General features: G+C 48.6%; 1 protein-coding gene across 11 annotated transcripts in view; it reads left to right on the top strand.

Annotated features, from left to right (window-relative positions):
- CABP1 (calcium binding protein 1) overlaps positions 1-14,779 on the top strand; it is a 73,204-nt gene extending 58,425 nt beyond the window's left edge. For 7 of the 11 annotated variants that reach the window (XM_053368538.1, XM_053368543.1, XM_053368537.1 and 4 more), the window contains 6 exons: positions 2,925-3,101; positions 6,209-6,239; positions 9,577-9,720; positions 10,383-10,492; positions 11,928-12,075; positions 14,193-14,779. In XM_053368538.1, the coding sequence (XP_053224513.1) occupies positions 2,925-3,101; positions 6,209-6,239; positions 9,577-9,720; positions 10,383-10,492; positions 11,928-12,075; positions 14,193-14,218 (636 nt within the window). In that variant the 3' untranslated portion in view covers positions 14,219-14,779. The other 4 variants (XM_053368542.1, XM_053368534.1, XM_053368541.1 and 1 more) reach the window with 2 other exon arrangements.
- Positions 14,780-24,999: the final 10,220 nt, after the last annotated feature.

Raw genomic sequence — 24,999 nt, forward strand, 5'->3', positions numbered from 1 at the left:
CACACACACACACACACACACACACACACACACCTGTCTGTTCGGCATGGAGCACAATGCCATCCATGCTTCCCTCTCTGGAAAACTTTGTTCTCTGTCCCATGTAGCAAACAGAGGGACATCCCTTCTGCTGTGTGGTCTTCACGAGGACACTTCTGTACCGAGCCATGTACTTTGCTTTCTGTCACATATGTGTTGTTGTTGTGGATTCTGGCCTTGATGCTATTCTTGCGCCGTGATGCCAATAGCATCATACCTTGGCAGATTGACTCAGGGCTGTGTGTTTTTGTTAAAAAAAGAAAAATGCCAGCTCCCATCAAGCTGGATATGTGTGTCGTGCAACAAACACACGTGGCCTCTAAACACAGCCGTGCATGCAAATCTGTGAGCATCTGTGTCCGTGTTCTCAGCCCTGCCAAAAGGAGGGTGCAATGCTTTGCAGCGCTGCCTTTTTTTAATTTTTGGAAGGAGATTGCCCAAAGCTGCCAGCAGCACCATGAAGAAACAAGCTCCCTTTCTCTGTCTCCCATGAAAACAACGATGGGGTTGTTAATGTTTACTGCGTACGATCCAAAGGTCCCTGTGAAGGGAAGACGGCTAGCTTTTTATAGCTGCATGAGAATGTCAGGATGAAACATTTCTGCCAGAGCCCAGGCCGATGCATTGCTATATAAGGCAGCCGTTGCTTCTCCAGTGGGGCCAGGAACTCTCAAGACCAGATTCCACTCCGGGCCCCCAGAATGCTGCTGGGAGGTGCCTCTTGTGAAAGCAAAACAAGACAGCACCCCACGTAATGTGGAACAGAGGAGGGTGGTGGAGGCTGAGCGGGATTTCTGATGGTGAGGGAGCCGAACAGGCCTGCATTAGGTTTGACTGAATGACCAAAGGCCCGCTGTGCCCTTTGCCACTGATTCTGTAATACTTGCTATTTTGCTAAAAAGAAATACGCTCAGCATTGAAGCCCTGCTCTTTGAAATCCTGATCACATAAATGCACAGACAGTCACTTCTGGAATTTCAACAGGCACTGCCCTTCTGCTATCTTCCTTTACATTAATAATAATAATAATAATAATAATAATAATAATAATAATAATTAATTTATTTCACTATTTTCAAAAATGAAACTCAAAGCATCTTTTTAAAAATGAGCAATAAAAACAAGGATAGAACAACCTGAAATGCACAAATAACATGTAGATAACTTTAAGGACTAAAAACTTACTTTTTAAAAAACCTGAGTCGCAGGACACTTACTTCTGTGGCCATTGCCCATTTTGTGCCTGTTCCCATATGGCCAGACCTAACTCCTGATCAAATGACCAAATAGTGTATATTGAATGCATGGAGATAGAGGTGGGATTATGGCCCCACTAGAACACCAGTTTATTCACTAGCTCTTCTGAACAGACCACTTAAGTCTGTCCTTACGTCTCCTGCATACAGACAGCTGTTGAAATGGAGCAGGGAAATCCAGCTGCAATGCTGGTGTTCCACACAATATCTTTTCCTAGGTGTCACTGAGGGTAGACACAGATTGGAGAGACGCAGGTGGGTGGCACCTGCCCCTGCAATGCCCAATTTGGGCCTGAGGCCTCTCCAGCATCCTGCTCTTTCTCAGGGTTTATAGAGACTAGCAACTTTGGAAATCTTTCCCTTTTAAAAAAATGCCCACCGACGTTCTCAGGGCACTCAGTTCCGTATGCAGTTCCGACATTCCAGCGGTGTCACCTTGGGAATACCAGGCTGCCCTGTGTATTGTAAGCAAACTTATATTGGTACACATGGGAAGCGCTGTGGTTACTAATATGCAGCTGCTCCAAGTGTCTTGCCAGGATGTACGGGCCGCCCAATTCATGTTCAGCAGGAGCCCCAAGAGACGCTTCTGTCATCAGCCTTCTCTTGAACTCACAAAGAGCTACGCCTGTGCCTTGCAGGCTAGGCATGATTTCACCTCCAATTGTTTTGGTCCAGGCAGCAGACGAGATCAGAGAAACCCTTTCTTCTTCTCTGCCCTCTTTCTAGTCTGTTGCTGGAAGGACGTCTGCAGTGCACAGAGGGCTTTTGATGTCATTTCCAAAGCGGGGGACGGGGGACGGACGACCTTTCTTGGCAGCTGGAAGTGAATTCTAGTCCCTGGCTGCTCAGAGCTGTAACAAACAGAAGGGGTGTGTATGTGGGAAGTGGTATGTATTGAAAGATGAGGGGTAGGGGGTGGGGGGAGACAGACGTAACTTACTAAGCAAGGTGGAAATTGTTTATACACATCTTTTCTGTCCTGTACACACATATACCTCTCCGGGGAGGGGAGAAAGGTTCTGCAACTTCTTAGCAAGTCCTTGCAGGGGAGGAGACAGGTGATTCTATGATTCTATGATTCTATGGCTAGTATCCGAATGTCGCCAGCATATTTCCCCTTGCACAAATCCCTGTGGTACATTTTCAACAGCTTTACAGTTTTCAATAGTTTTAGAGTGTTATTTAGGGGTGGGTGGAGGTGGTGTGGTGAAGGGGGGGGAAAATGTGATACTTAAAACGTTTCGATATTCCTTAAAAGCACAAGGGAAGCTCCAAGAGTCAGCCCACAGTTTCTGCTTGCACTGCAAATGGTGACGCCAGGTTCCTGTGGCAGGAAAGGAGCCTCTGTTCAGATGGTTACGTCTGTCTTCCCCTTAAGCCTGGACTAGCCTTCACCAACCATGTGCCCTCCAAGGCGTTTTGGATCAAAACTCCCATCAGCCCCAGCTTGGCCATGCTGGCTGGGGCTGATGGGAGTTGCGGTCCAAAACACCTTGATGGGCAAAAGGTTAGCCAAGGGCTAGGCTGGCCTCTCTGCTCACTGAAAGCATTGGAGCAGACCTGGGAGGAACCGGGAGGTAACTTCCTCTATTGTATCATTTGCTTGCTGCTGGTTTGGCGGAGAAGATCCACCATGAGGACAAGACATGCTATACAGCTGTCCAGACGAGCGAGGAGGGGTCAACAGCCGGGGAGTACCAAGGCCCACTCATGGTGCTGGCCCAGAACTGCGCTGTGATGCACAACATCCTGGGGCCGGCGTGTATCTTCCTCAGGAAGGGATTCGCAGAGAACAGGCAGCCAGTACGTAAGTTGCACCCGGACGGGCAAGGCAAACACTGCAGAGCCCAGAGGGTGTGTGGAATCATGTGCCCTCGCCCTCCTGTGGATTGAAAGCAAAAAATAAAAAGCATGTCGCCACCTGGGTCTCAAGAGATCCCCATCACTTCCTTCCAGAATGGTTGGGGTGTGGGGAATGGGGGGAGAAATGGTCAGCACTACGTCCAACAATCACTTCTCCTCTCCTTCCCGTGGTTAAATAAAACACAATGCTAATAAAGCAAACGTGCAGCCCTTTCACGACACCCAAAATCAGCTGCTGGAGGCAGCTGCCTCATTCTGGCTTGTGGTAGCGCCAGTCCTAATGGTAGGTCCGGCTAAGTAGCATCCAAAACCTGTCACTTCACTTTGCCACATCAACAGGCCCAACTTTGAATCATTACATCGGTCAATCTGTCATGGGTGCTTTAGCTGAGATACCTGCGTTGCAGGGGTTGGACTAGATGACCCTCGGGGTCCCTTCCAACTCTACAGATCTATGATTCCTGAGACACCTTACTGCAGTGGTGAGGAACCTCAGGCCCAGGGGTCAAATGTGCCCCCCCCCCGCATCTCTAGCTGTCTCTCAGGCCTCTCCCCAGGCAACAGCCCTCATTGCCTGTCTCCAAAGTGTTTTTGGCTGGCTGGAATGTGTCACTGATCTCTGCTCATGGCTCTTGCTTCCCTGTAAGGAGGGTACATAGGAGGGCTGTGAGTGTAGAAACTGGCTGACTGTACAAAGGTAACATTTACAAGTGTTGCTCCACCCACTGCTGTCTCTGGCCCTGCCCACCACTGGCATGTGGCCCTCTGAAGCTTTCCCAGTAGGGACTGTGGCCCTCAGGCTGAAAAAGGGTCCCCAACCCTGCTTTACGGGGTAAAGTTGGACATCTATTACTCCAGGTTTGTCAATGAGAATAACCCTTACTTTGGCCCTTCCTATGTCATGGGGAGGGGAATCCTTAGAGAGAGAGAACCAGGCAAACTGCCACTAAGGTTTACTGCCGCCACCCCTTCCGATCAGTCTAAATAAAAGCAGCAGGAGAAATTGGATAATGGCACACTTTGAAATTGCTGGCTTGGTGAGGGAGATTTTCAGCTCAAGAGATCCTCCTCCAACAAGGAGAGAGGAACCTTTGCTTTGGCTAGGGAGCGGGCAGGAATGTGATTAATTTCTCCTTGAAGAGTGAATCCTACCTAATTTGCACATTCCCAAACAACATACAAACCAAAACACGGCTGCCCTTTGAAAAATCCACATCTCTCTTAATTTTGCAATGCAGTTCTCCAGCTAAGCAACACATGAAAAATGCTTATGTGGGTCCAGAAAAATGCACATATTGTAACATTAAAAAATGCATTATGTAAGGGGAATACTGAATTGCAAAAATGTGCTACATTAGGCAAAACTGCATACAATAATGAGTTGATTAGGAGAAATTTACATTAAATTGCTGATGAATTTTCATTAGGGCTTTTGTTTTCTTAAATAACAATCACAAACTGATGTGGAAATGCAGAGAACTGAACTTCGGAATGGACAGATGAGCAACTGAGAGAAACCGAAACGGAAGGATTTCCCCAGCCCTGCCTCTGGCCCACCCCTCCTCAACCCAGTGGGTTTGCCCCACTGGAAGGAGACTTTGAGCACCTGCTGTTCTTTCACAAGCACAGGAGTCGGTGGGGAACTAGCTTTGTGGGCTTGAGACCCAGGAAATGGAGGACACCCTTTTGTGGGAACCTGCTGTGGGCCTAGAGCAGCTTGATGGGGGCAAGGAGGTAGAGGCTGAGAACTGGGAGTGGTCTGCCCACCTTCCTCTGCCCTCAATTTCCTGGAGATCTGGAGATGTTGCCCCTTCTTCCTGGGCAGCCAGCAGTGCATTTCCAACCTGGGCTTTCCTTTCTCTTGCTGTAGCTTTCTCTACCCATCCCATCCACCCTTGAAAACAAAATGTTGGGTGTTTGCAAGTACTTCCTGCCTGGGCTGAATCATTGTCTCATGTTACCTTTGTCTGCAGATGCTCCAGTCTCTCTCAGGAGCTGCCTTTCTGCCCTAGACATCTGAGGAATGGATGGGGCCATAGCTTAGTGGTAGAGCATCTGTTTTGCATGCAGATGGTCCCAGGTCCAATCCCCAGCAGCATATCCAGGCAGGCCTGGGGGAGACTTCTGAGTCTGAAGCCCTGGAGCAGAACTAGATGGACCCAATGGTCTGACTCAGTAGAAGGCAGCTGCCTAGGTTTCCTGAGATGGTGGCTACAGCTTCCAGAGCCCCAGTTTTTTCCTACTAGCCAGGGGTTGGTTTTTTTTGGAGATCTCAGGGCAACATGGGAGGAGCTCAACTGGCATGAGATGTTTCCACCAGTTTAGCCAGCTGCTGGGAGGGAGGTTACCAGCAGCTCCCAGCTCTTCTAGGCAGAGCTCATCATGGCCATCAGCCTAATTCTGCCCTCCACTTTCTGTTCCTGGAAACAAGGCAATCTTGGCTCTGTGTCGTGAGCATCTCTAATGAGCTGGTGTAAATCTGAGATGTGGAAGAACATGGCTAGTGGGATAGGCTTCAGAAAAGCAGCTCTTTCTCAGGTTCACTTGCTGGGAAGAATAATGTCATGGGGTTTTAATTCTTCCATGTGCCTTTTTGCCTTGGGGGAGAGACAGTAGGCCAATGGCAGAGCACCTGCTTTGCATGCAGAAGGTCCCAGGGTCAATTCCTGGCAACATCTCCACTCAACATGCTCTCTCTGGAACCAGGGCCAGAAAAGAACCCTATGCCCCTGCCTGGGACCTTGAAGATTTGCTGCTGGCCAGAGTAGACCAACTTGGCCAACCTGATGCCTTCCAGATATTTTGGACTACCGTTCCCATCAGCCCCTGCAAGCATGGCTGTGCTGGAGGAGAAAATATGGCTGTAGCCAGGAGGAGTCCAAAGCCTCTGGAGGGCACCAAGTTGGTGAAGTCTGCAGGAGACAATACTCTGGCTTTGATGGACCAATGGGATGACATTGGCCTCTACATATGCTCAGAGGTTCCTGCCTTAACCCTGATTTCGTCTAAAGGAGCTGGCTTTAATCCTTGATGTTGTTCCCTTGCAGGACAGAGAGCTACGGCCGGAAGAAATAGATGGTAAGGTTCTTGATTGTCTTCTCTATACCTATAAAAATGGAGTAGATAAATTCATAGTGGCTTAAGACTGTGACAGCTAGGCATGCTGGCTATATGATACCTCCAGATGAGAGGCAGCAGGCCAGCTGAATGCCAGCTACAAGGTTACAAAAGTGGGAGCAGGGCAGCTAGCAGGGCATCTAGTAGTCGCTGTGAGAGGCTGGACTACATGCGCCTTTAGAATCACAAAACTTCAGAGTTGGAAGGGGGATCCAAAGGGTCATTTAGTCCAACCCCCTGCAGCACAGGGATCACAGCTTTAACCTGAGTCGGCTGCAGGGCAGCTCTGATGCTCATGTGCTGCTTTTGCTGAAACGGCACTGCTGGCCTTCTGGGATTTCCAACAACGAGATGCCAGCCACCCTCACTTCCTGGTTTTGTACCAACCTGAATGATAATTCACAAATTATTTAAGAACATAAGAAGTGCCTCTTATATCAGGTCAATGGCCCATCTAGTCCGGCATCCTGTTCTCACAGTGGCCAACCAGATGCCTGTGGGAAACAAGCAAGCAGGACCTGAGCACGAGAGCCCTCTCCTCTCCTGTGATTCCTAGAAACACTCGTACCTTGGATCCCGAACGCCTTGGCTCCCAAACAAATTGGCTCCCAAACGACTGAAACCCAGAAATGAGTGTTCTGGTTTTTGAATGTTTTTTGGGAAGCCAAATGTCCGATGGGGTTTCCATGGCTTCCGATTGGCTGCAGGAGCTTCCTGCAGCCAATCAGAAGCCGTGCTTTGGTTTCTGAACGTTTTGGAAGTTGAACGGACTTCCGGAACGGATTCCGTTCGACTTCCAAGGTACGACTGTATTTGGAATCATTACTGCCTCTGACTGTGGAGGCAGAGCATAGCTATCCTGCCTAGTAGCCACTGATAGTCCTGTCCTCCTTGAAATTGAGGAAGTGTAAGAATTGCATTGTCTCACTATCCATCTGGAGGTGCATGCTTTTATTTAAACTAGGGTAGCCATGTATCCTACTGCACCAGAGGTGGGGAACCTTCTTCAGACTAAAGTTCACATTTCCTTATGGGGAACAAACAAAACACCTCTCTCCTCCATCCAGACTAGCAAAAGTTCCAGGGCGCATTGTCAGAGACTGGCAGGGGTCCAAAGAGTGTGTGGAAAAGGCCGGGGGCTAGGAGTGCAACTCAGGAGAGGGGACCAGCAATTAATGGGGTCTGGTGCCACCCACAAGGCAGGAGCCAGGCCCATGGGAGAAGGAAGAGTCAGGGCAGTCTGAGACAGAGGAAGGCATGCAGGATGTGGTAGAGGAAGAGGAACTATTCAGACAAGGGAACAGCTGGTTGACTCCCCACCTAGAACCAAGAGGGGTTTGAAGAGGGAAGAGCAGCAACGGCTTCCATGTAGGAGAAGTCTCAGTTTGCAGGCACACAACCCATCAGAGGAGGGCATATAAACCAAAGGAGGGGAGTGGACCCACTATGTCTGCAACTGCTTCGCAGGCTAAAAATATGGGTGCATGTGTATATCTGGAGCTGCTGTAAGTGCTTCACTTGTCAATAAAGAGACAGCTGTCAGATGTGTGCCTTCCTTAGCTGGGGCAGCAGGCCATGAAATGCATCCCAGCCAGGTGAAAACACTCTCAGAGACTGTGAACTGGAGCCATTGAGAGGTGTGGCTAGTGAAGGTGTGTGGTTTAGGGAGAGAGTCCCAGGAGCTGGATAGAAAGGTTTAGAGGGCCATATTTAGCTCCTGGGCCTGAAGTTCCCCACTCCTGTACTATGAGAAGGGCAGCCTTGGTGTTTGAAGGCATTCTTTCTGTTTCAAGGACTGTCCAGTTTACTTCCAGTTCAAAGAACCATAAGAAGAGAGGAGGGGCCAAGGACTGGTCTAAGGCAGGCTTCCTCAAACTCGGCCCTCCAGATGTTTTGAGACTACAATTCCCATCATCCCTGACCACTGGTCCTGCTAGCTAGGGATCATGGGAGTTGTAGTCCCAAAACAGCTGGAGGGCCGAGTTTCAGGAAGCCTGGTCTAAAGTCTCCTCTAGCATCAGGAGAGCCCTGAGAAGATATCCCACAGCTTGAAACCCCAGGACCTAGAAGTGGAAAGTAGTAGCCCTTTACTGTCCAGATGCAGCATTCAGGGAGTAAGGCTTCTGGTCAATGAATACCTAGCACAGGCTATAAAGATCTCCTAGTTGCTCCAGGACACTGCTGAAGCAACTTGTGTGTTGTGCCTCAGCTGTAGGATTACTGACCATGTTCCTGAAACTCACCTCTATGTCCCTCTCCAAGGTGCTGATCTTGGTGCCTCACCTTCCTGTCTGCTTGGAACTCCTGGCCTCCCCTTTCCTTCCATGTGGATCAGACGAATGGTAGCACTGGGTTGGGGCTGATGAGAGCTGGAGTACAAAACACCTGGAAGGCACCCAGCTGGGGAAGGCAATGCTAAAATACTCTGTTGCCACAGACCTTTCACACACTTTCTGTCTCCATGCCAGCAACAGGTCAGATCATACGGCGCAGTCCATTTTGTGGACACCTCACACAGCTTAGCCTCAATAGCAGGAGGACCTAGACAACATGATGAGGACCAGGGCCTATGGCAGAAAATCCCCAGGGTATTTCCCTCCTACTCATTAATTTGAGGCACAGTCAACCCCAGTGGTAAGGAAAATAGCTCAGTGGTAGAGCATCTGCTTGGCATGCAGAAGGTCACAGGTTAAATCCCTAGCACTTCTAGGTCAGGCTGGGGGAGTTTCCACTCTTGAAACCCTTGAGAGCTGCTGCCAATCAGTGTAGATGATGCAGTGGTACCTCGGGTTACAAACTTAATTCGTTCCAGAGGTCCGTTCTTAACCCGAAACCATTCTTAACCTGAGGCTCGCTTTCGCTAATGGGGCCTCCTGCTGCCGGTGTGCTGCCAGTGGCACACAATTTCCATTCTCATCCTGGGGCAAAGTTCGCAACCCAGAGCAACTACTTCCGGGTTAACAGAGTTCGTAACCCGAAGCGTTTGTAACCTGAGATACCACTGTACTGAACTAGATGGACCAAAGGTCTGATTCAGTATAAGGTAGCATCCTATATAAATCACCCCTTAATTGAAAACATTGAGAACACTGTCAACACTGACTCCAGGGTTTCAGACCAAGGAGAAATTCCTAGCCCTAACTAGAGATGCCTCTCTGAACCTGGGCCTCTCTGCATGCTAAGCAGCTGCTCTGCCACAGATGACCTGTGGCCCTTCTTTACCAAAGTGGGTTCATTCCAGGCCACGTTTGTAGCCACCACTGACAGCCGCGTTCTCTGATTGGATTCACCTCAACAGAACTGAGAGAAGCCTTCAAGGAGTTTGATAAGGACAGGGATGGCTACATCAACTGCCGAGACCTGGGCAACTGCATGCGCACCATGGGCTACATGCCAACGGAAATGGAACTCATTGAGCTCTCTCAGCAGATCAACATGAACCGTGAGTGCCAGTCACCTGCCAAGGGGGCATCCCTCCTCCCTCCACAGTGCCACTCTCACTCCTGGTTAGGCTTTTCCAGTCTTCTGGCCAATGTCTTCCTCATCTCCCTTTGGTCTGCCTTTCTGCACAAGCACAACTCCCCAGGCCACTTCTAGACTAAGCTTATGCTTGGCTGCTGTACTCCATGCTCTGGCAAACTTCCGGACTGGATTATTCCAACTAGGGGTGTCAAAGAAATCTGTAGAAAGTTGACCTGGGGTTATATCAAACTAAGTTCTGCTAGTAACAACAACAACAAGTTATTATTTATATGCTGCCCATCTGACTAGGTTGCACCAGCCACTCTTGGCAGCTTCTAACAATTTAAAACAGGCACCCCCAAACTCGGCCCTCCAGCTGTTTTGGGACTACAGTTCCCATCATCCCTGACCACTGGTCCTGTTAGCTAGGGATGATGGGAGTTACAGTTCCAAAACATGTTCCCCCGAGTCATCTCCAGGGTGAACATAACTGACTCTTTCTCCTTGCCCTGACAGGACTTGTTTTCCATACAGCTGACCATCTTCGTTGCCCTTCCTCTGAACCCATTGCAATTTGTCTGTGTTCTTCTTAAAATGGTGGTCAGTATCTTACTGTACTCCCTCCTCGCTCTGTGTTCCTAGAGGGCGGCCACGTAGATTTTGATGACTTTGTGGAACTGATGGGACCAAAGCTTCTGGCAGAGACGGCAGACATGATTGGGGTCAAGGAGCTACGCGATGCCTTCAGGGAGGTGAGAGCCAGATTGTGCAGCCCCTTCAGTGTGTTGCAAACTATCTACCAGTTCAAGGTGGTATACAGCTTGGGATCAGGATACCTGAAAGATCATCTAGCTCCTTATATGCACAACCCATCTCTGTACCCTGCAAATGGATCAGGCATCCTGCTTCCCACACTAGCCAATCAGATGCCTTGTGGAAGCTCACAGGCAGGGAATAAAGGTAAATCCCTGAGGCGGGATGAGGCCAAAAGGGGCTCATCTAGTCCAGCATTCTGTTATCACAGTAGCCAGCTAGATGCCCTGACTGGAAATCCAGAAGCAGGACCCGAGCACAGAAGGAACTCTTGTAATTCCTAGTCACTTGTAGTTCCCAGCCACTGGTATTCAGAAGCACACTGCCTCCAACATACATAGTCATCATGGCTCGTGGCCATGGAGAGCCAGGGATTTCTCCAAGGACCCCTCCAGACACTCCTTTTTTTGTGTGCATTCATGATTTGTGCTCCTGGTGACATCAGGGATGTGTGATCCCACTCTCAATACTTTTGCAAAATTTTCAGGATGCACATATAGCTTTGCTTTCAATCAGTGCATGTCCTATAACTTCATAGAATCATAGAATCATAGAGTTGGAATAGACCACAAGGGCCATCGAGTCCAACCCCCCTGCCAAGCAGGAAACACCATCAGAGCACTCCTGACATATGGTTGTCAAGCCTCTGCTTAAAGACCTCCAAAGAAGGAGACTCCACCACACTCCTTGGCAGCAAATTCCACTGTCGAACAGCTCTTACTGTCCGGAAGTTCTTCCTAATGTTTAGGTGGAATCTTCTTTCTTGTAGTTTGGATCCATTGCTCCGTGTCCGCTTCTCTGGAGCAGCAGAAAACAACCTTTCTCCCTCCTCTATCAGTGCATGTCCTAAAACTTCCTGCTGGAAGCCTGTAACTTTCCTTACCACAAATGTTTGGGGAGCATTTGTCCCACATTTCTTGTGCTATACTGCAAGGGTGCATCCCAGATGGCAAAAGTGCAGTAATGGGGAAGCATCTTGGAACAACTAATAAAGCAGAATTGCATGTGGGCATTCTAATATAAATCAAAACGTGAGTTTTAATCTTCCTCTGTGCCCTCCTCCAGATATTGCTAGACTTCTCACCATCCAGAACATTTAGCAGAGCTTGGTGGGAGCTGGGGGAGGGTGGGGGTGGACAGGTTCTTCCCTACCTTTGCAATGCACCTTTAAAGTGTTTTTCACAAAAGGCAGGATATAAATAACTTAAAGCAAAATCACAGATACCAGTCTGGTTTCAATCAGGTGAGGTTCTTGCCAGAGTGGCTCAAGAGGTGAGAAAGGACACTGGCAGCTGTGGAGATGAGAGGGGTGGGTCCTGAGAAATCTGACCAGTTCCATCCTAATGGTCCCTGACATCTGTTGCTTCCTTGCAGTTCGATACAAACGGTGATGGAGAGATCAGCACCAATGAACTACGAGAAGCAATGAAGAAGCTGCTTGGGCAGCAAGTGGGGCACCGGGACATAGAAGATATAATAAGGGACGTCGACCTGAATGGAGACGGACGAGTGGATTTTGAAGGTGAGAGAGAGTGAGTGAGGGGTTTCCCACTGGACAAGCAGCATATCTGCACCCGGTTCCAATGAAGGGCGTGCCCAATGTGAGTCATGGACTAGCTGGACGCAGAGGAGTGGTAGCAGACACCAGCTGGGTAACCCTTAAGGGAATGCCCTCCTACTGCAACCAGCTGCCCTCCCCCCTGGTTTCCCAGGATCAGAAGAGGCCTGAAGAGGGTGGAGCAGAGACAGACCTGTTGACTGAGTCTCAAATTGCTTGAGAAGGACCCGGGAGAGAAGGAGGCTGAGGCATCTGTGTGATGGCAGGGGCCTTCAGTCCTCACAACTGCCTCATTGGGGCAAGATCTACCAGGAAGAGTTGCTGTGCTCATTAAGCCTGGCCTCCTGAGCTATTTGTTTCTTTGAATAAAGAGTCAGCTTCACTGACACTCTGTGAGTTATTACTGACCTGCTCCTGGCACTCACCCGACAATACATCCCGTCAGGAATTGTCCTTGCAGGAAACATTGGAGGCAGGCAAAAGCACTCAATAATGGTGTGGAGCAGGGCCTTAGGGATAGTCCTGAGGGCCAGAAAGAGAGGCTTGGAGGGCCACATCCTGGATATTTGTGGCCAGGCTACCTCTGCCCATTGGGGATCTCCTAAACCTGTGAAAAGTGTTTCATGCCATGGACATTTGGACCTCCAACAGGAAGCCTGGATCTAACAATAAAACACACATACAGTGTAAACCTGATCCTTAAGGGGGCATGCAACCCCCTACAGAAAGGGCCAAATCCACTCCCTGGTTAGGCAAACTGTTCTTCCACAGAACCTCTTTTAGCTTTTTGGCTCTCATCCATCTGTGACCAATCTCAACTGAGTCAGTTCATAATGTCAACATTTCTAAGAAGCTGCTATCTGGAAGCTAGTGAAGACCAAAGGAAGATATTTTTTATTTTATTTTTAAATGTCCTGAATAATATTCAGTGCCTGAAGCAGCAAGTGATTGATTATTCATTATCACTATTCCTGCACAGCCCTCGGATCATCTAGTGCTTTACAGCTGCCTTCTCCAACCTGATGCCCTCCAGATGTCTTGAACTGCAACTCCTATCAGACCCTAGTATGGCCATTTGATGCTGGGGTTCATAAGAGCACACACTGTGCTGACTGGGGCTGATGGGAGCTGTAGCATGAAATATATGGAGGGTATCAGGTTGGCGGAGGCTGGTGTAGGCAGTGGTGGTTGGTGTCCATTGGGACTGGTAGGGCCAACAGTAGGTGGCACCAGAGCCTATGATAGTTAAGTAATTCTAGTTTTGTCCCCCTGCTGAGTTGTACAAGAGGAGGAGGAAGTTGACAAACAGGGCCACCACTTGGCTTAATTGCAAGAAGGCAGGCAGCTGGAAGAATGTCTGAGGTCGGCAGACTGAGACTAGCAGAGCAGTGCCTTACTTGCCCTAATCAACCAGCATCCTGACTCAGTATAAGGCCACTTTCTACGCACCTTCCTTCTCTATTGTCACATCCGTACCATAAGTTTAAAGCAAATGACACCCTCAGAGAATCCTGGGAACTGTAGTTTGTTAGGAGTGCTGGAAATTGTAGCACTGTGAAGGATAGGGCTGGGCGAAAACTGGTTTTCAACACTGATTTATCACCAGCTAAACATTGCAATATATCAATATATCATGATGTCTGAAATAAAGATGGAGATATGTAGAGGCATTGGCAGGCTTCATGGTTTTTCCTGCATTGTGATTTTTGCTGGCGGCTGCTCTTGTGATTCGCTGCCTGCTGCAGGAAGTAGGGGAGAACTGAGCCAGCAGAATTAACAGGGGCTGCAGGAATCGAGAGAAGCATTGGCTGGCTTCAGAGTTTCCCCCACACTGTGATTTTTGCATAGCATGCACGCACATCATCATTTGCGATATATTGCCAGGTCAAAAATTCTGAAACTGATATCACAATATGGACTTCAAACCAGTTTTGGATGACATATTGTCCAGCCCTAGTTACAGATGCACTACAGTTCCCAGTATTATTGGGTAAAGCTAGGACTGTTGAAGTGCTACATAAATGTGTTTTAAACGTATGATGTGGATCTTTTTCCTTTTTCTCTTTCCTTCTTGCCTGCAGAGTTTGTCAGGATGATGTCCCGCTGAGTATGGTTCTTGGGCTGAAAACGAATCAGCAGCTGAGGGAAGACGAGGACCTGAATGGAGCGCCCAGCCCCAATGTTCCTATGCAAAGGCTGACGCACTGGCTGCGCTCGAGACAGTGCGAGATGCCAACCTGCCTCTCTGACCCAAAGTGGCCCTGATGCTCCTTCACCCTTCCACACTGTGAAAAAAGACGATCTCCAGCAACTGGAAGCGTTCCTGGGTGACGCTGGGCTCCAGGACCAGCCACGTTTGCAAGCGAAGGTGACAACTCTTTCCCTGCCTTGACTCTTCCGGCAAGCACTGCAAAGGTGAAAGAGAAGGAAGGGGTTCTCTCAAACTGGTGGCTTATGGCAAAAAGCCACCTGGGATTGGTGCCTGCCACGGATTGCACTCTTTTCCTTGGTGAATTGACTATGTATTGGCCTCATGCCTCCTTGTGTTGTTAATCATCTGTGTTGAGTTATTTATAGCCTCCCCGGAATGTTCTTGTGTCTCCCTGCGGTTATGTTAATGAGAGCAAATATACCTTTGAAATGCAAAACATAAATAACAAGAGCAAGACTTTGGTAGGCCTGGCTCTTCTGTGGGAGGAGGAGAGGTGGCTTGAGGCAGTGGGGATGGCGACAGCGATGGAGCCGGCCCTACCATTAGACAACTGCTTGAAACAGCAGGTGCGAGGAGGAGGAGGAGGAGGAGGAGGAGGAAAGCCTCAGTGGCTCTGTCCTACCTCCATTGTCAGAGGCAGTAAAAGCCCCCGAATGCCAATCCTGGGAATCCCAGGTGGAAGAGTGCTGTTTTGCTCAGGTTCCATTTGCAAGACATCTGGCTGGCCACTCCGAGAACAAGAGGCTGGACTCCAAGGACCACTGACCAGATCCATCAGGGCTCCTCTGATGAGGAAAAGGCAGCCCCTCCCCATCTGTTCCTCTTTATCCCTCTGTTGAAACACAGAGCTGTGTGTGCCACACACACTAACCAATAGTCCTTAGGTTCCATGGAGGATGCTCACTTTGCTAGTGCGGAAGAGAGAATCAGCTGCAGTCCACTTGGCTTCTGTGCATCAAAATGGGGGGAAAGGGTACTAACATGTCCTTTGCCTCACTGGCTGCATCCACACCATATATTTAAAGCACACACACACACCCAAAATCATGGGAACTGTAGTTTCCTTCTCACAGAGTTACAATTCCAAGCACCCTTAAACTACAGTTTCTGGGATTCTTTTGAATTATTTCCACTCCAGTTTCTGAGGAATGGGTGAGGCAGAAGTTCTGTCTGAAACCAGCAAGCTTGATGCCAGGGGTCACATTTCCAAGGCAGCCTTAGAGCCTGGCATAATCAAAGTAAATTCCAGCAGTCACAGCTATCACTTGCCTGATGCCACAGATAGCAGAGGAAGCATGTTAGCACACGTTGATCCGTTGCCCATTCTAGTGGCAGTCACAACACACCAGGCAGCACAGTCCTGAGCATATCTCCTTAGAAGAACTGTCTATTGTAGTGGTAGCTAACCAGCAGCCTGGGGGCCTGATCCAGCCCCCTAAGTAAACCTCAAGACTCCATAGGGTTTGGTGGCAGCAGAACAAAGGGGGGGGAGGGAAGCAGACACAGAGCTATAGTGTATAAACTACAGTTCCCAGGATTTATTGCAGAGACATATGGGGAGATGTGCTTTAAGTCTTTCCCACCTGACACTGTAAGGTACATCTTGGGTTTCTAGTAGGGGGGAACCAATCACTGAGTAGATCTGAGAAGCATGAGGTCTGCCCATGCCTGCCCTGGGCCAATGATCTTTTCAGCTTGGTGGATTAGAACCCACAGATGGGTCTCAGCTTAACCTAAGCTCAGTCACAGCCTCCGCATGGAAATATATGGTTTTTAAAAAGCAATGAATTAAGAAGCAAGTCCTCAAATGAACGTTTGGGCTAAAAGTGAGTCCCAGGTGTGAAGAAGCTGAGGCACTTCAGGTTCCGGAGGGCCTGTCAGCAAGATACCTTCCATGGACCCCTTTGCTAAGTGAGCCTAACCGCTCCTCAGGGTGTTGTAATCACCAGTTGTTGTTGCTGCTTCTCCTCCTGATCATCATTGGTACTACTTGCTTGCTTGCCAGGCAGAGCCCAGTGAGTCAGCAAGCAGACCAGGGGCATCTTCTGACCCTCCTTCTTTCACCACTGCCGCAGTCTGGGTCAGAGTAAGAGTAAGAAGTGGATGAACCAAGCAAGCAGGCTGCAAGGGGTGGAGGGGAGGAGCAGGATCTTGTCGGCAGGTCCTGCTGCTGGGGTGTAAGCCCTCCTGGCAGGTGCTAGACCATGCTGAGCCTTGATGCCAGCCCAACCATTGGGCAAAAAAGATGACAGCCCTCTACCTCCAACATGGATCATGGAGCTCCTGGGCCTTTTCTTTCTAAACTAGAAATCCCTGGTTATGCAGGTAAGAGGCTCCAACTCCTGGCTGATATTTCTTACCCTTTTCTAACAAACTGTGGTTAAGGAGGAACTACCAGAACAGTTTGCAATATTCTAAATGCAGCAGAGTCCCACCCCACGTTCTTTCTGATGGTACAATAACTGAAAAAGGGGTGGGGGAACCATAACTGAGTTGACTGAAGATATGCCCTGCAGCTCTTACATGTGTCATGAAACTGTCTTCTTGTGGAGCTGATCATCGGCCCAACTAACCTTCTATTGTCTGCTCGTGAGAGCAGTGGTTTGCAAGCTTTTTCAAGCCGCTGCCCCCTTGGTTCCATAAGCTCATCCCCACTGCCCTCTATTCAGTGCTCTTTTGGGGGGAGGGGGAAGTGCCAGCACTCACCATGAAGTTGTTAAAGTAAGTGCCATGCTTTGAACATTGGGGGGTGGGGGTGATGTGCCAGTGCTGTGTACCCTTGAGTACCCCCAGAAAAAAAGCACTGCCTCTACCCTACCCTATGAAAAATATTATCCAGAACAACAGTTTGCACGGCCCACTAAGGAAGATAATTGCACCATGACATCCAAAACAGCAACAATTAATGCACATTTATTCAAAATCCAGTAAGTTTTATCAATTCAACAAAACTGACAAACTTCATCCAGTGATTTTCAAAGTCTGAAAGCCATTTACACCTCCAGAACTCTGCTGCCACCTGCCTGACTCTTATCACCTCCCTAGGTAACCCCACTGCCTCCTGGGAATGCAAATACTGCCCACTTTGGGAAGCCCTACTCTAGATGTATTTATTATTACTTTGATTTATTACGCACCCTTCACGCCGGGGTCCCGCGACAGGTCACAACAAATAAAAATGCAATATTAAAAACAGTTGAAAACAAATCAGAATAACAAGAACAGGGTGGGTCTTAAAAACACACCTCTCTAGTGGGAAAGGCCAGCAGAAAGAGGTTTGTTTTCAGCTGTTGACAAAAGCTGTACTTTGAAGGCACCCGATGCACCTCTGGGGGGAGAGCATTGCACAACTAACAGGGTGGCACAGAGGATGTCCTCTCATGGGCCACCAGCCCTTGAGATTCTGAGGACAGTGAAACAACCAAGAGGCCCCCTCCGTAGCAAGCACATCCCTGACTGTTGCTGGCGAGGGATGATGGGAGTTGTAGTCCAAAACATCTGGAAGGCACTAAGCTAGCGAAGGCTGGTTTACTCGGAGCAGCAGCAACTCTCCTTGGACTCAGCCAGGTATCGTCCTCAGCTGTAACCCTTTTAGGTGCTGATACCACTGGGCCTGCTGGCCTTCAAGGATCCCTTCAAGGATCTACTTCCAACATATATTATAATGCACAGTTCACATCCACTGGCGGTGCAGCCACCCAGCCCTCCTGTACCTGCCCAAGTATTATTGGACCAGCCTTAGCCAAAATGGGAATAAGCCAGAGTGTGAGAGTTGCCCTACCATTCTGCAGACCAAAGGATGGCTTCCTTCTCTGTATAACTCAGTCTCCGGAAGCCAAATTCAGCAGGAGAGAGGCTGTTTTCTTGTACAGGCAGGTTCAGGGATTAAACCTTCAATCTAATAATCTCATTGCAGGGATTATTCCTCTGCTTTCATCTCCCGGCCAGCACTGGGAGAGATTCCAAGCTGCCCTGCAGACAATACACAAGCGGAGCAAGGATCCGCCCAGCTAGGCGGCTCAGCATGCAAGCGCCGTGTCTCCATACTAGTGTGACTTGCCCCCATGGTTCTGCCTTTAGCTATATGCTGCAGCTAGGAGTGCAGCCAGGAAAGTTTGGACCCTGGTCTTAATAACCTGATGGTGGCCTCCTTCAGACAGCTGCGTGTATTAGTTGTGAAGCACATAAGAAACACTTCTCTTGCCACCCTGCTGCCATTCCAAACTTTATGCCTGCTTTTACTTTCCTGATAGGTTAGAGCAGGAGTGGGGAACCTTTTTTTAGCTCAAGGGCCACATTGTGCTCTAAACAACCTTCTGGGAGGCCATATACCAGTGGCAGGTGGGGCCAGAGGTAAAAGCGGGTGGAGTAACAGATGTAAATTTTAGCTTTGTGGAGAACGCTGATTCCTACACAGATTTTCACTCCCTCCATTCAGGCAAACAAGAGGTATTAGCAGAGCTCAATGACACAGTCTACCTATTTAGGCAAAACCACTCAGGGCCGGTGAGGGGTTTGCTTATGGCTGTGGAGTGTGCTGAAGGCCTGTAGAGAAGCCGGGAGGGCCAGATTTGGTCCTCAGGCCTGTGGTTCCCCTTCTCTCTCTCTCTCTCTCTCTCTCTCTCTCTCTCTCTCTCTCTGTGTGTGTGTGTGTGTGTGAGAGAGAGAGAGAGAGAGAGAGAGAGATGCCTCCCAAAGCAGTTTGCCAACCCTGATTAAAATAAAAAGAAATACTCTTGGAGCATGTGCAATATTGCATTTTAAACTCATTCACCATCATGACTGCAGGAATAAGACAGTGTTTGGTTCTGCTGCCCTGATGTTAAACCCATTTATTTGGGGATTAGCACCATTTTGTTATAGAAATGGCTAATATATTTTTAAAGATAAAGATCATGGTTTGCACCCAATGTTAGTCAGAGTAGACCCACTGAATGGACATGGTTAACTTAGACCCATTACTTTCAATCTGACTTCTGTTGCTGCAGCTCTTCGTGATACCCACAGCCCTTGTCTCTCAACGGACCTCTTTCTACCAGTGTTAACACAAAGCAGTGGACCTTTGCTAAAGGGCATGCTGGCTGGGCTGATGAGAGTCGTAGTCAAAAGCATCTGGAAAGCAGCAGGTTGGCCAAGGCTGGTCTGGTGGAACAAGCTGCCTGGGAACCTGGTGGACTCTCTTCCATTAGGAGGGGTTTTGGGGGGGGTTGGCTGGCCACTTATTTGATGCTGTTGCAGTGTAAACCAGTATGGTGCAGTGGTTCGGGTGCTGGGTGAGGGCTTGGCAGACCAGAGTTCAAATCTCCACTCAGCCATGAATCTCACTAGGTAGGTGACCTTCTCTCAGCCTCACCTATCTCAAGGATAAACCAGCATCCTCTTCTCCCACTGGCCAAGCAGATGCCACAAAGGAAAACCAGAAAGCAGGACCCAAGCATAACTGACTGTGGAACCCTCTTCACGCAAAGCTTGTGTATGCCACGAAACCACAATAATAGAATCATAGAACTGTAGAGTTGGGAGGTTCCCTGAAGATCATTTGGCCCAACCACCTTTGATGCAGGAATATGTATCTGTCCCATACAGAGACTGAACCTGCGACCTTGGCATTATCAGCACCAAACTCTAAGTGGCTGGATATATGAGGCTGCCAACATAGTTTGAGTCCAATACTGCTTACCAAGTTCCTAGAGCCTGAGAACCTTGTCTAAGAACACGAGAAGAGCCTGCCAGATCAGGCTAGTGGCCCATCTAATCCAGCATCCACATGTTCTCACAGTGGCCAACTGGATGGGTCAATGGGAGGCCCATAAGCAGGAACTGAGCTCATCAGCGCTCTCCCCCCCCCCCCGTGGCTTCCCACAACTGGTTTTCAGAACTGTTAGTCTCCAACAATGGAGTCAGAGCATAACCATGGTGACTACTAACCATTGATAGCCGATAGACTTTTCCTCCATGACTTTGTCCTCTTTTAAAGGCATCCACATGAGTGGTCCTCACTGCCTCCTGTGAGAGCAAATAGCTTAACTCTGTGAAGAACTTTCTCATCTGTCCTGGATCTCACATCATTCATCTTCACTGAACGCCTGTGAGTTCTAATGTTATGAGAGAGGGAGAAAAACTTTTCTCTAGCCTCTTTCTGCATGCCATGTGTGATTTTATAAACTTCTATCAAGTTGTAAAGAAATGGGCAGAGAGCTACGTTTGTCACCTTGAGCTGCTTGCAGGAAAGATGAAATATAAAGATAACAACAGCAGCAGCAACAACAGCTATAACACCAACAATAGATAAAAAATACAAATAAAATTTTAAAAAGCCAAAATAAAATGTCGAGTTCTGGTAGAGGGCTAACTTTTGAGATGGCTTTCAGCTATGATTATATGACTCACGCTGATTTAACCACAGTGGTGCAAGATCAGGAACAGAGGCCTGTGAGCCTTTCACTTGTAGGTCACTAGCACAAATCCAGAGCAGCTAAGGCGATGCGGTGGCTAAGCATGTTAGCGATAAACAGGATACAGAGGTGCTGTGGAGTGTGCAGTGCTGATAGTTCCACATTCAGAGTGACTGGCAGCATTTGAAGAAGAAGAAGAAGAGTTTGGATTTGATATCCCGCTTTATCACTACCCGAAGGAGTCTCAAAGCGGCTAACATTCTCCTTTCCCTCCCCCCTCCCCCACAACAAACACTCTGTGAGGTGAGTGGGGCTGAGAGACTTCAGAGAAGTGTGACTAGCCCAAGGTCACCCAGCAGCTGCATGTGGAGGAGCGGGGAAGTGAACCCGGTTCACCAGATTACGAGTCTACCGCTCTTAACCACTACACCACACTGGCTCACTCACTGTGACCCTGCAGGTTTGGTTGCTGTACCCCGAATCCCCAGCCGCCTGCATGGCCAATGGTCAGGGATCATGAGTGTTGTATTCCAGCAGCATGCACAGGGACACATTGTCTAGTAGTCTATGCAGGAGGCTACACCGCTGACAAGCTCTGTTGCAGACTTGGTCGCTCTCCTGGTGAATCCCAGCATCAGTTCCACCACCTCTTCCTTAAGTTGATAGGCTGCGTTGGGCTTGGCTCCCATTCACAGGGACACAGACAATTTAGGCATCAAAAAACAACGGAGAGAAACACCATCACTTATTACTGATGCCCACATATTAAGCTGCTGTTCAAAGCACAGCTGCAGTGACCCACTGAAAAGGTGGCAACCCGTTTACAGCTCCCAAGTTGCTGGCAGGTAATTTGGCTACTTAAGACCTCACAGGAAGCTGCCTTATACAGCTGGTCCATTCAGCTTAGTACTTTCTATGCTGATTGGCAGTGGTTCTTTGGGATTTGGGGCAAGGAGCCATTGGGAATTGGGACCTTCTGCAGTGCAGATGCTCTATCACTGAGCTATGGCACTTGCCCAAGAGAGTCTAGTATGCCAAAATGTGGACCATTATTGAGAGGGCAATGAAAGAGCTTTGTTTCAGCTGCAAAGTTGTTCCTGCTGCTGTTATTATTATTATATTAATTTTATTTATGTATCACACTTAAAGAGCCCTGGGTATTGCAAAGGATGAACAACAGAATCACATCACTGATTTAACACAAACACAGCACGAAAATATTCATCAAGTAACAGTCCTACATAACACACGTTGAGCTGCTCCTTCACCCTGGGGGACCGCTGGGGCTTAATTTCCCTTTCTCAGCTAATAACTTGTTCCACTGACCTGTCACCCCAGCCGCGTTTAAGTGCTTCAAAGCCCCGTGGCCGACCTGGACTAGTCACAGCTTAAACTGAGAAATCTTCAGGGATTAGTGAGGATTGGCTGTAATCAGTGCAAATGAGCCCTAACAAGGCCTGCCTCTGGCCAGCCGGCCTGAGATTTTTTGCTGCCTGAGATGGTGCCACCTTCATACCATGCAGAGAAACTGGCGACATGGGCAGCTGAGCCTTATTTCAACACTGGCAAAGGGGCAGCAGAAGATAGGAAGAGCCTGCTGGATCAGGCCAATGGCCCATCTAGTCCAGCATCCTGTTCTCACAGTGCCCAATCAGACGCCTCTAGTAAACCAGCAACCAGAATCCAAGCACAAAAGCAATGTCCCTTCCTGTGGTTTCCAGCAACTGGAAATCACAAGCATTCTGACCATGGAGGTAACATATAGGTACCAGGGCTAGTAGCCATGGATAGCCTTCTCCTCCATAAATTTGTCTAATCCTCTTTTTAGAGTCATCCAAGTTGGTAGCCATCACTGCCTTCTGTAGAGTGAAGCAGTCCTTTCTTTTGTCAGTCTTTCAACATTCAGCGTAATTGGATGTCCACAAGTTCTAGCCCTAGGAGAGAGGGAGAGTCACTGCTGGTTATTGTAGACAAAACTGTTATAGATTTTTTTGGGGGGTGGAATCCCACTAAATCCTATAAATTAATAAATGTGGAATTTGGAATGTGAAGGGAGAAATAGAAGCTGCCTGTGCAAAATGACCTAGTCAAGCCAGGGTCATTAAGAAACAATACAGGGCAACTGAGAGCCATTGGAAACGCAAGGAAATGCAGGGCACCCCCTTGCCCTGAGGTGTGAACAGAGACGGGGAGTTTGTAAGCAACTGAGTGTGAGGTGACAGGAAAAGAGAGTTCCTTCGTAGGGCGTTCTGGGAAGAAGAAGGAAGAAGAAAGACTGGGCTCCATCTTGGGCAGGCTGGCTGAAGGCTGGCTGCACTGCTGTAGGAGACAAGCCCCTCTTGAAAGGACCATGCTGTAAGATCTGGACTCCCTCCATGAAGAATGAAGGTGTAAATAGGTGAATAAACCATATTTCTTAAAGCTACGACAGTCTCCGCTGTGTCTCAGTTCTGCAAAGGAACACAGACCCTGGGTGAATGTCTGAAACCCCCTATGGCCTCTTGCTACCGCTCGGCAGAGAGTCGGAGGCACCCAACTTTTGTAACAATGCTGAGCTAGGTGAACAAAAGGTCTGATTCAGTAAAAAGCAGCCTCCTGTGCTCCTGCATACATGCTTGGTTGCTTTAATAATTTTAAAATAAGTCAGAAATGATGTTCTAGTGACCAGTAGAAGCTCCTGAGTGTCTATGTCAGAATAGGTGCTGGTGCCAGGTCTGTCTGCTGCTCTCCCCATAAAATGTTGTTATTTGGGCTGTCATTTGTGTAGGGGCTGGGCTGTGGGGCCATGGACTTCTACCAATGAATGCCTGATACCTGGAAGATCTTTTCTTTTTGAAGATCGCAACTCTGCCGCCTTCACTGGGGTCCTCAATCTGACTCGCTGTAGGTCTCCCTCCTTCTGGGGATGAGTGTGCTTTGACTAACTTTGTACCAGGATCTGAGCAAACCTGGAGGGGCTTGCTTCTGCGAACTTGAGCCAGTTCCCACATCCCAATATGACATGGGTTTTGCCGCACATACTAGGCTATGCAAGACTGCTTTAGGACCATCTCCTTTGGAGGTTGCTCGCTTGCTTGATTAAAAACAACAACATGCCTTGAACAAGTGATTGCTAAAGCCTTTCTTCCGAAATCTGCAGAGGGCATGGAGCGATTGAGTGGGATTTATAACTCCACAGCGCCACCAAGCACCCAACCTGTGCATTTTAAGTACCGGCTGCCCAAATTGAATGAAAAGGTACATTAGGGAATGCTCTCCTGCATTCATTACAAATGCTTTGGCTCTTGTGGAGGCTTCCTTTCACTAAAGTGACTCAGCTTTTAGGGCATTCCCTTTGGAACTTTGGAAATGCTGCTGAATAATTTACTGGAGAGTCTGGAAAGTCAAAGATCAAACACCTCTTTGAAACCAGAATGTCATTGAAGGAAGCATTAAGTGCACTGCTTCACTTTCCAGTCTCACCTCCCACCTTCCCTTCCCTCTTAATTGGCTGCCCCCCACCACCAAAAGAACCGAATAAGTTCACCGGAAGAAGGGCCTGATTGGGCTTGAGTTAGCCTATGGATCACCTTGTCTGCTGAAGCAGGGAGAGAAGTGCATTGTTTGAAAGTACCTGCCACAGCAACACCTTCGCTGATGCTAAGCAGGCCTGGGTCTGATCAGTGCCTGGATGGGAGACCTGTCTGGGGGCCCTGTGTGAGGCTGCCTTGAATTCCGCTGCAGAAAGATGGGGTGCAAATAAATAAAAAGACATCACAAGGCACCATTTCCCTAATGGGGAACTCCCTCCTCATGGAGATGCATTTGACACCTTCGTTATGCAGCTTCCAGTGGATGTTGAATATGCCTTTGGCACTTGAGGTGCATATTTTCAGGACCCACCTTAGTTTTGTTATTGTGAATTGTTTTAAACTTTTTTGAAATTGTGTTTTAATGTTCTAACCAGTCCTAGGGCCTTAGGGTGAAGGGTGGTTAATTAATCATAATCCTCTTGATGTACAATATATTTTATCCTGATCTTTTCCCAGTGGCAGGAAAATAGGGGGGTGGGTCTTATCACTGAATAGACATGTATAGGATTGCAGTATCATTCCACTGCTATCCACTGTTTAGTAGCTGTAAAAATAGAGGCTCCATCCAGGGCTGTCTTAAGCATGTGTGGCACCAGGCTGCAAAGATCTGCCTGCCTCGCCCCCCCCCCCGATTGCCCAGTCCTAGGTGCGCAGGAGGGTGGAGCCGGCCGGCTGCCTCAGTGTCTCGCTGGCTTGGTCACCCCCGAAC

The sequence above is a fragment of the Podarcis raffonei genome, chromosome 16 (assembly GCF_027172205.1).
Source record: "Podarcis raffonei isolate rPodRaf1 chromosome 16, rPodRaf1.pri, whole genome shotgun sequence".
Taxonomy (NCBI): Eukaryota; Metazoa; Chordata; class Lepidosauria; order Squamata; family Lacertidae; genus Podarcis; species Podarcis raffonei.